Source organism: Mastomys coucha, unplaced genomic scaffold, assembly GCF_008632895.1.
Source record: "Mastomys coucha isolate ucsf_1 unplaced genomic scaffold, UCSF_Mcou_1 pScaffold12, whole genome shotgun sequence".
NCBI lineage: Eukaryota > Metazoa > Chordata > Mammalia > Rodentia > Muridae > Mastomys > Mastomys coucha.
Genome location: NW_022196894.1, coordinates 89233869 through 89245286, shown reverse-complemented (window position 1 = coordinate 89245286; position 11418 = coordinate 89233869). Strand labels below are relative to the sequence as shown.

At 48.7% G+C, this 11418-nt stretch overlaps 1 protein-coding gene across 3 annotated transcripts in view; it reads right to left on the bottom strand.

The window, feature by feature from the left end:
- Window positions 1-11418, bottom strand: part of Ifngr2 (interferon gamma receptor 2) — an 18603-nt gene that overhangs the window by 6434 nt on the left and 751 nt on the right. Inside the window, exons 1-2 of one of the 3 annotated variants that reach the window (XM_031364390.1) lie at window positions 10911-11103; window positions 2348-2480 (exon numbers count right to left, since the gene is read on the bottom strand). In XM_031364390.1, coding sequence (XP_031220250.1) covers window positions 2348-2480; window positions 10911-10980 — 203 coding nt within the window. In that variant the 5' untranslated portion in view covers window positions 10981-11103. Of the gene's footprint in view, window positions 1-2347; window positions 2481-10910; window positions 11104-11418 lie in introns of those variants that run through there. The other 2 variants (XM_031364392.1, XM_031364393.1) reach the window with 2 other exon arrangements.

Genomic DNA, 11418 nt, shown 5'->3' with positions numbered 1-11418 from the left:
CTGTAGACCAGGCTGGCCTTGACCTCAGAAATCCACCTGCCTCTGCCTCCCAAGTGCTGGGATTAAAGATGTGCACCACCACCACCACCACCCAGCCGAACTCCTGGTCTCTTGTGGCTGCCTTTGTGAAAAGTTCATTCAAGATATAGAATGTATCAGGCTTTTACCCCTCTAAAGCTTTATAATTTTGTTTTATTTTTATGTGCATCCATGTACTGAGATGAAAGGTGTGAGCCACCACCACCCATCCCAGAACAGTTTTGTTTTTGTTTTTGAGACAGGGTTTCTCTGTGTAGCCCTGGCTGTCCTGGAACTCACTCTGGAGACCAACTCAGACCTGGCCTCGAACTCAGAAATCCGCCTGTCTCTGCCTCCAGAGTGCCAGAACAATTTTTAAGAATGTTTCTCAGAAGACAGACTTGTGGGGGAAAAGGGTCCTGAGGGAAGGAATCCCTTTGTGTACAGAGGGTAAAAAAGAAGGTGATTTCGGCTGCATTTAGATGAATGATGAAATGAACACGGCTCAAGCATTTGGCTCATCAAGCTCCACCAAGTCAGTCTGTCTAAGCTTTATTAATCAGGAGAGTCATCCCCGCTTCCATGCTGTAGCCACAAGCTTTTCCACCTGGAGACCTAGACCACAGGCTTCAGCTCATTCCCTGTCTAGCTCGGAACTTACATAACCCGGTTATTCTATTCTGAGGGCCACATGGCTGGTTACCCCTCTCATCTCCAGCACCTCTGATGAATTCCCAGAGTTCCACCCTTCTCTACCGCCTATATAGGAACTCCCGCCTATTTCTTCTGGCTTTTCTTGACAGGTGATGTTTCCACACAGTGCAAGAAACAAGAGATTCTCTCTACACTGCGCACGGGGTCATTTCTGGACTTCTGTTTCAGAAGTTCCCTAATGTGTTTTGTGAGACCTTGCTGGGCCTCTGCCATGGTGAATTTTAACTGCTAACTTGACACAACCTAGACTCTCCTGTAGATTTGGCTTTGCTACCCTGACCTTCATAAAAAGCAAAGGGGGCACCTTCATTTATAATTGCAGTTCTGATTGACCACAAAACAGAGTTTTTAAGTCTTAGCCTCAAAATCAGTAAAAAACAAAAACAAAACCAAACTCAAACAAGAAAACTGATTTTAAATCGAAACAAAACCAGAGATCTCTTCCCCTCACCAGAGGCAGCAAAGAGGATGGGGGTGGAGGGCCAGCCCGCTTTAGTGTTTACCAATCTTATTAAAACCAACCTCAACTCCTGATAAAAAGATACAAACTGTTTACCAAAAAGAAAGAAAGAAAGGGAACTGGGGAAACGGCTGTTGCTAAAAACTGCCAGCCTGGATTCAGCCCCTGAGCATCCAAGCAAAGCCATGAAACCAGTGTCATGGGCACGGGGCAGAGGAGAAACAGGAAGCTGAGCCCTGGCCTACCAATCCAGCTGAACTGGAGAGACTGTCTCAAAAAAACAAGGGCAGCGGACTAACGAAGCACTTCGCCATGCCCCCTGGCTTCCACATACCTCTGTGTGTGTGTGTGTGTGAGAGAGAGAGAGAGAGAGAGAGAGGCTTGTACACACATGTGTACACACCCACCCTCTCCACAAACAAACAACCAACCCTAGAGTCAAACAAGTTAGTCTGTAATACAAAGCTCTGTGGAAGTCTTTTAAACAAAGCTCAGAGTGCAGTGACACAGGCCTGGGGTCTCAGCTACTCCTGGGGGCTGAGGCAGGAGGATCTCTAGCTCCACAGCTATCTGAGCAAAACAGGAATGCTTGTCTCAAAACAAACAGGTTTTGTTTATTACCATATGCTCCATCTTCAATTAACTTACACGACCAAAAATAAAAAACAAAAACGAAAGTGTTTAACTGAGCAGTTTCTTAGTGAATACTTTTTTGCAAATCAAGTGGTGGCCATCAATGGAGGTGAGAAGCAGCACAAAAGGCGTGAACACTATAATATTCAGAACAGAAAACCAGGTGAGAAAATGAGAGTTCACTGTAGTCTGTTTAGTACACTCCTCAGTGGGCTCATTTCGGACTTTGAGGTTTAAACGTGAAAGCTGCCCCTTGCCTTTCCAGGGCCAAAGTGAACCCTCACTCTGTACAGAGTTAATCCCTTTACTAGGGATTAACTTTCAGCACTAAAGGTGTCCCAGAAGCCATTGCTCTTAACAGCCAGGCTTAAATCTGCCTCTGATGAGCAGGAGGTGAGTTTTTAAATGCATAGGAGGTCTCACTACGATCATGCTGAAAGCCCAGGTCAGGATCTGGCTCCAGGCTCCAATCCAGCTTCCCCAACAGGTCCCAGTGAGGACACCCGCAGAGCATCTACTTACTAGCTATACTCCACCTGGTAGAGCACTGGTCTCGAGTCATCGCTGGAAGGTGATGGCTCCCAGGTTAGAATCTGCTCGTCATTGTACAGGTGAAGCTTCGGCTTCAGAGGAGCAGCGAGCTGGGAGAAAGAGTCTTGAGAGAGACAGGGATCGAGAGGAGGAGACGGGGCAGAGAGAAAGGGGAAATTCAGAAACATTTCAGTGCCTGTTATCAAAGCTGTTTATTCAACACAGCTCAGGTTGCAGTTTGGTTCTGGGATGGGAGCAGCTGTTCCCCCTGACTCAGCCCCTCCTGGACCTGATTGTGAGGAAGGCACTATGGGAGATGTGTTTTAGGTCACCCTCTAGGTCATGGTAACCACAGCCCAACTACACTGGGTTTCCACATCTACCTTATGTGGCACTGTGGGCTACCCAAGACTCCATCCAGGAATAATCCTAGCCCTAACCAATGACAGAACACCCAATAGAGTGAGCATCTACTAGGCCCAGGTAGGGTACCAAGGTGACCCTGCATGTATGTGTTGATGCAAATGTCTCAAACCAGACAGGTAACTCCCAAAGGCATTTGACACGAGGGCAAGAACGGACATCATTTGCTCCTCAAAAACTCTCAGCATCCCATCGCTGAGATCTGGATAACGTTCTGCATCCCAGGTTCGAAACCACAGAGGAAATGTGCACTTTTAACTTGCCTCCCAGCCCCGAGAGCCACAAATCACAAAACAACACACTCCCCAGAGGCAGCAGATTCCCCAAAGGGACCAGTTCCAACCATGCGGGCTGGGCTAGAGACTGAAAACACTGGAACCTTCCCTCAAAAGAGAAATCGTCAGAATGCTTTCTCTGGTCGAAAGATTAATGAAAAATATCCTGAAGGTGGAAAGGAAAACATGCCTGCTCCAGAATTCAAAGTAGGAAACACAAACCAAAGTATTTCCAGAGATTTCCAGAGAGCCCTTCCAAGCCAGAAGGGTGCGGAGGAGCCTCCAGCCCCAGAGGCATAGCGCACCAGGCTGCAGACACCTGCCCATCCACAGACTACCCAGCGCCTCCACCTCCGGGAACTCTGGTTGCTCAACGCTGCTGACACAGGCCTCAGGGTAACAGGGGCAAAGCAGCAAGGCGGCAGACAGGCACGGTCAGCTCGGTCAGCTCGCTGAGTGCTTAGCAGAAGCCAGGGAGCCAGACACCCATCAACAAATCTCAGAGACAGCATTTCCCACCTCCATTGGGTTTCTGCCCTGCTGTAGCACATCCCCCAAACGCAAGAGCTTTTTACCAACTGAGATGTATTATCTCATTTATTCCACTATATTTATCATTTATCATCACTTTGTGAAATAGGCCTAGGGTGGAGATAGCTGTGGGGTCCTGTTCCTTCTGGAGTCACCAAGAGGAAAAAACAAAAACAAAAAAAAACAAAACCCAGGGCTCCTCCCTTTTCTGCACTCTGAAAGCTACTGGCATTCTTTGGCTTGTGGCCCCTTTCTCTGTCAATGCTGGGCCCAGTCAGTCTCTGGTTCTCTTTCATGGCTCCTTACTATCTTTTAAGGACCTAGCAATGATCGTGAATCCATGTAGGTCAGAATCCAGGATCATCTCCCCAGTCAAGATCTTCAACTCCCCTTTTGTCAAAGCCCCTTCTGTCAGAGCACATATCCCCAAGGTTCAGGGATCAGTGCCTGGACATCTTTTAAAGGACATTATTCTGCCTAACACACAACCCCCTGACCATCTCTCACATGTCTGGAGGAACCAGAAGGAATATTTTCTTCCCCTGCTGGGTACCTGACTAAGGGACCAGGTTAGAAAGAGCCTTACTCTAACCACATGTGGAAAGGGAAAGCTATTCAGTTCTCAGATACAAACGAAACTCAGGACAGATGGCTAAGTGTGGTAGCCATTAGTATACCAAGGTCTGTGGCCTGCAGGCCCACTCAGGACCTGTGGCTCCTCTCAGCTCTTCTTATCTGTCCCCTATCCTAAACTTCAGCTCACCTCCAGCTCACTGGGTAGCTTATGGCACCCAGCTTCTCATTCCTAGGTAATCATGACATTTGGGCTATGCGCCTTCTTGAGCCTCTTTTGCCGTCCTCTCCTCTCCTCTCCTCATGGCTTGGTCCAGTCTGCTGGCCATGTTCACTACTTTCCCTGCTCTGGACTCCTCCGGCTGTACTCTCCCTCAGATCTCCTTCCCCTCAACCATACCTTGGAGCCGTCCTATCTTTGCTCTACGCACACGTCAGGGCTAAGAGTCAGTGTGGAACTCAGTGGCTCAAAGCCCTGGGTTGGATGCCCAACACACTTAAAAACAAACAACAAAAAGCTGACCTGGCAAGACAGATTTCTCAGACTGGCTATAAGAAAAGCCTCACACAGCATAGAAACTCCACCGGGAGTTTCTTGGGAACCTTATCTAATCTAATCAAGTCTCAGAACTGTGGACTCCACAGAGAAGTGCCAGACTGTCCACACACCATAAAGCACTTTACCAGATAGTCCTCTTCACATTCTGGATGGCCTGTCCTGGAACCTCATGCTCTCTGCCCCAGGAGCATCCCGCTGTCTGTTCAGACTGAGCCCTGGGGTAAATGCATAAACTGCTCTCACCTCTATTGTCTTGCTCTGATTTTGCTTCCAGAGTGTGATTCACACTGGAATCTTTCCAGAGAGGGCAGCGAGAGGCACAGACTTTACAAGTAGATTGTCTGGACTTTTCTGTGTGTGCTCTCAAATCAGTCTTTCTGAGGAAGGAGTGAGTTCATATGCTGTGTAGGTGTGTCTCACCACCCCAGGTTCTGTTCATTTTTTTTCACTCCTCAGCGCTACACAGACACTTTGAAAAATTGAGGTGCTGCGGAACTCAGGGGTGCTTTCTCTCTGGCCCTGGAACAGCAGGCTTAGAAGATGTGGAGAATGAGCATTGCGCTGGTGGGAAAAAACGGAACAGAAACCATGCAAGGTCCAGGCGCTCGCTCGCTCTCTCTCTCTCTCTCTCTCTCTCTCTCTCTCTCTCTCTCTCTCTCTCTCTCTCGCTTTGTCTTTGGCCCATGCAAGGCCCAGGCGTTCTCTTTCTCTCTCGCTTGCTTTGTCTTTGGCCCATGGCTTTGTCTCATGTCACAGGTCAGGGAGTGGGTGCTGACCTTCTCTGGATGGTTCTAAAAACTCCTGATACTTTTGTGTCGCTGGGATCAAACTACCTGCCAGCAGTTTGGCTCATGACTGCAGTGGATTTCTGTCCATTCTAACAGGGAAGGCACGTGGAAAAGCTGCTGTTGGCACTGGAGTACATGGTTGCACACCTAACCTATTAAGAATCTATCAAGTCTCAAGTGTCTAGACCCCAGGCACATCATGGTTGAAGCAGGAAAGGCAGGATGGAAGGACCTGTGGCTGAGGTGCAAGGAGACTTCAAGCACACTACACCCAGCTCTCATGGGTTCATGACTCAGAGGCCACAGGCTCATGGAGAAAGGAGCTCTGTTCACTCCCGTAGGGTCAGGGAGCTTTTGCCTCATAGGAGATGCAGTGTCTTTAAAGCACTAGTGTCCACCCAATGGGGCTGTCTTAGTCAGGGTTTCTATTCTTGCACAACATCATGACCAAGAAGCAAGTTGGGGAGGAAAGGGTTTATTCAGCTTACTTCCACATGGCTGTTCATCACCAAAGGAAGTCAGGACTGGAACTCAAGCAGGTCAGGAAGCAGGAGCTGATGCAGAGGCCATGGAGGGATGTTCTTTTCTGGCTTGCCTCCCCTGGCTTGCTCAGCCTGCTCTCTTATAGAGCCCAAGACCTCCAGCCCAGGGATGGCACCACCCACAAGGGGCCCCACCCCCTTGATCACTAATTGAGAAAATGCCCCACAGCTGGATCTCCTGGAGGCACTTTCCCAACTGAAGCTCCCTTCTGTGATAACTCCAGCCTTTGTAAAGTTGACACACAAAACTAGCCAGTATAGGGGCCATGTTACTTTCCTATTGTTGCTGAAACAACGACCAAAAACTTAGTGGCTGAAAATAAACTTTATCTTACAGTGCTCTAGGCCAGGGAGCAGCAGGTGTTTCAAGGGCAAAGGTCATCGTCCAATGGGCTGCAGGTGGAAGAACCCCACCCTGGCTAGATTCTACTGAAACAACCTCCCTTGTGATTCTACTGGATGTAACCCAGATATGCCAAAATAGATGGCCTGTTTTCAGATCATCTGAGTGGGAACCTGCCACTTCTCTTGTAACCTAACAGTCAGTCACAGAACACAGGCATCTGGAGGAAGAAGGCATGCTAATCTGTGACAGGACAGAGCCATTGGATACTGTGCCAGCCTGAGGCCACTGCAAGCTGTCTTTAGAACCAGCTCTCATTACCTGCAAGGCAGCTATGGGAACCAGGAACTAAGAAACAGCCACATTGCTACGCCCACTCATCTACACCAGTTACATCTACAGTATGGGGGAGCGGGGAGTAAAAGACAAGAGGCATTATGGCCCCAAAAGGGAGCTTGTACCTCCTGGATATTCAGACAGTCGCTGGTATCCCCTAACTCAGACGTGTTCCAGATCAGTCTTTCCAATCGTCAACATGCCCTCATAATTAGGCATAAAGGTACCCCAAGAAATGATGTTAAGATTGGGCATTGTTTCCAGGCCAGCACAATGTTTCCAACCTATCCTAGTTTAATACCAAGCTGTCCATAGCTTTGAATTTCTCTCAAGGAATCTGCCTTGCCACAGCTAGCAACAGAGGTCAAGTACATTCCTTAGAGCAATAGACAGTTCATAATAGTTAGAAATGTTTTACATACTAGAGAGTAATGAAGGGCTTCCAGTCAAGGTCATTAGCTACAAGTGTTAGGTCAGAATCTCCTAGTCATTGCCTCTAGCAGGACCCAGAGAATTAGCATAGGAATACCAAATTTGCCCCAGTGGGGAGGGGTCACCATTGCTCTTCCTCTCGCTTCACAACTGGACACGTGAGATCACTGACCTTGATGTGTCACCTGCCTACGTGACTCTTGTCATCTGCCCTGCTTTCTGTATGCCATATAAGCCTGCTTTTCACTTGGTGCAGGAGGACTTGGACTTGCACTGAAGGACTCACATGCAAGACTCGCTTTGCACTTGCACTGGCGCTCAGACTAGAACTAGAACTTAGATGGGCTAGGACTCAGACTCATGCAGTCCGCAGTCCCCCGCTTGGGCCCGGGGGATGCAGCACCAGTCCAGAGGAGATAGCTGCTGCTTCAGACCTAGTGTGTTTCAGGTGGCCTCAGAGCTGAGGTACCAGATTTATTTATTTATTTATTTAGCTAACTGCTGAGCTACCAGATTTATCATCTCTCTTTTGCAATGACTGTAAAAGTCTGATGCCATTTTTAAGAAATACATTCAGATCCTGTACTTCATGTGTCGTCTCTGCTATTCATTTCTTTGCCTACGCCTTGTCAATCTGACTAGGACCCCGTTTCTCCTGTGGGTTGAGGAAGACCCAGATCGGCCGGCCTGTAGCACCACATCTTAAATGTGACATCTTTACTTAATGTGTGTGTGTGTGTGTGTGTGTGTGAGAGAGAGAGAGAGAGAGAGAGAGAGAGAGAGAGAGAGAGAGAGAGAACTTGTGGAAGAACTACTTGCTACCATGTAGATCCTAGATTTCAGAGTTAAGGTGCCAGCGTTGGCAGGAAGCTTCTATCGCACCATCCAAAAAAAAAAAAAAAAGATATTTTAAACCCCCAATTAATCGCATCTTTAAAAACAAAAACAAAAGACAGACTATGCTGTCTGGTTTTGCCTTTCACTTATTTTTAAGACTTATTCATTATTTTTATTTATGTGTATGTGGGTGTGGCTACATGTGTACCACGTGGTTGCAGGTACCACGGAGGGCAGACAATGCCTGACGTGGGTGCTGGGAATCGGACCCCAGACCTCCATATGAGCAGCTCGTGCTTGTAGCCACCTCCTCAGCTCTGTTTTCTATCTTTGCACTCTATGGGAAGGAGTTTCATTATTTATGAGGAAACTGAGGCCCAGGTGGGGGCTTGCGAGATCCTGTGGCTCTAGGCAGGATTCCAGACAAGGCCCTTTATCCGTAAACATTATTCTGCCCCCACGAAGCATGCTGCGGCCACGTATGAGTCTCTACTGTTAGGGGCTGACATGTCCCCCACAGGTCCCTCCAGCTTGTGAGGCCATTTTGAGGGCTGTGGAGCCTGAAAGCGCAGGGCCTGCATGAAGGAATTGATTAGCAGAGATAGGTCTTTGAAGGTTTGACCCACTCCCTGGTTCTAGCCTCTCTCTCTGCCTCTTGGTCAGCCTCACATGAATCACACCAATGACCTCACCTCCAGCAACTTAAGTTTGACAGGGAAATAAACAGCTCTGAGCCGTCGGTCAGAGCCAGGAAGTTATTCTTTTTAGTAAATCCCCAACAGCTAGTAGTTTGGTTTTGTTTTGTTTTTCCCTAGATCATTTGTCTCTTCCTGGGAGCAAAATACTAAGACTGAAAGAGAGAAAATATATACACAGCCCTTAGCAGCTTGTCTCAATAAATGGGAGCCAGGATTATTATCTATCCAACTATAAGACAGTTTCACCTGAAGAGACAACACCCAAACAGGAAACTCCCTAACACTCATTGGTTTGGATATTCCAAGCTCGAGAGAGCTCATGTACACATACAGACACACACACAGACACGCACGCTCACACACAGCTACTCCACAGTACAATGAGCAGCCATGACTAGAAGCAGAAGCTTTGATCCCTTTGTGCAGGTGACTGAATAGTCTCAGGCTTTCAATTATTTTTTGTTTTGTTTTGTTTTTCAGATCTACAGCAAATGGCTGCCACCTAAAAAAAAAGGCAACAAAGAGTGACTATTTGGGGTACAGTAATGTTATGCCATCCTTGAGTCCCTGGAAGGGTCTGATATTATAAGCGTTCCTTTCAAAGCCTTGCTATTCTATCAGAGTACTCTCCCACAGGACAGCTCACAACTATTTACAGCTCCAGTTCTGAGAGATCTGATGGCCTCTTTTGGCCTCTGAATGCAAGTGGTGCACAGACATACATGCAGGTGGAACACCCATATGTTGTTAAAAGCAATCTCATGATTCCTGAGAGACACTCATAACCTGGGGAATAGCATGGGAATCTTCTCATTACCCATTGGCTGCAAGAACACTGTTGACATTTTCATTTGCACTGTGACTAACAAGGGTTTCTTTTAAACATATCCTAGTAAGGTTTTTCTTTTCATAAAAGTGTGAAAATTTCACATTATTGTTTGGTAAGAGTGGCCTGAGAGTCTAAGAGATTTACAAAAGGCTACCATTTTCAAAATATGTAAGGATCCAATTGTTGTTAATGAGCCACAGACCACGACTTTTGAGAGCATAATAAAAGTTAATCATTAGAAAAATGTCCGTTGTAAAATCTCTAAATGCGTTTACCAACTCTGAACACAAAGCTCACAGACATCTCAGACAATCTCAGGCTGTTCTCCAAAGGAAAGGAGGCCTAACTGTGGGTGGGTGTGTAAGACACAGATTGCTCAAGGCAAAATGGGGAACGTCAGAGTCTGACTCCACGAGAAATGCTAACTGTGTAACCGCATATCCTCCTGTGCACCTCTGCCTGTAAGGAGAACGGGCCTTTGTAGGGACGCTGACCCAGGACCAAACTCTCAACACCACTTCCAATGGGAGGGAACTTCCCAACTCATAGGCTTATTAACTAGTGGCCAAACTTAAAAAACAAACAAAACAAAACAAAACAAAAACAAAAGCAAAATCAACAACAACTGCAAAAGCAAGACCCACTTCGCCAGCCCGGCTGGAAACTTCAGGATCCTTCTTTCTCAACCTGAGTTCTGTGTTTTCACAAGGGTGCACCCGCTCCCACTTGTAGACTCCAGATACCCAAGCTTTGATATGATCTCTGCATAGGAAAGAACCCAGCACAACATAATCACGTAGTTAGAATGTTCTTGGATCAGTTGATGTCTTTCTTTTGTTGACTTTGATAACTGGCTCAAAAATACAGTCAGGCTGGTAACAGAGGAGAGTAACAAAGAACGAACTGTGTGTGTGTGTGTGTGTGTGTGTGTGTGTGTGTGTAAAAAGGGCTGTGTGGGCGGAGTAGGGTAGAGCTGGGATTAAAAGTGTGGCTCAGCAGACTCCCTGTCCCCATATACTGGAGGGGACACAGACATTTCTGCTCCCCATCTATAAGATCCTGAAGAACACAGTATCAGGATTTTACAGGCCGCTCAGACAAATATTGGTCCTGCCCTTCAGCTGATCTCCCTGGCACCATGCAGCCAAGGACTAACTGGGCTCTCAAGCTCCAGGCCTGGAATTCCCCGTGATCCAAGCCACACTCACTGCAGATTCCTGCGGGCCAGTCCCTCCCCCGCCCGATCGCAGTCACCCGCAGATCGGGAACGGCTGCAGACCCTCACCCTGCCCCGGGTGCAAGCTCCGGGCGGCACCCACGAGCGGACGCAGCACCCGCGGAAGCCCGGGGAGGTGCGGGGGCCGGAGGGTCTCCTGGGCCACGCTTACCTGGCGAGGACGCCACGGCGCCGAGCCCACAGAGCAGCAGCGACGGCAGCCACAGTGGCGGAGGCCGCATGGCCCGGGCCGCCCGGGACCGCGGGGTGGACGCAGCTCAGACTAGCACCGCAGCGGCCATGGCGAGCACAGCGCCCGCCTTTTCCCAGCCTAACCGCAGGGCCGCCGCGCCCCGCCCTTCCCGCGCCCCGCCCCCACGGGCCCGGTCACGCCCCCGCACGGCCTCCGGGACTTTCCCGGGTGTTCCCGGGAACCGGGGGCCCCCGCAGCCCAGCACCCTGCCGCCGTGACCCGGGCCACACCCCGCCGAGCCGACCTCCAAAGCGAGGCCAGGGACCTCTAGGACCATCCTTTTGGAGAGACCCATCCTCACCCTACCACACCCTACCTGGGACTCCCGCCACGCACGATTTAAGGACCTGTCCATTTATTTTGAATTCTGTTCTCTTTAATGGCCGGAAAGATCGTGCTAAGCTTTGAACCCTTTTTTTTTTTTCCA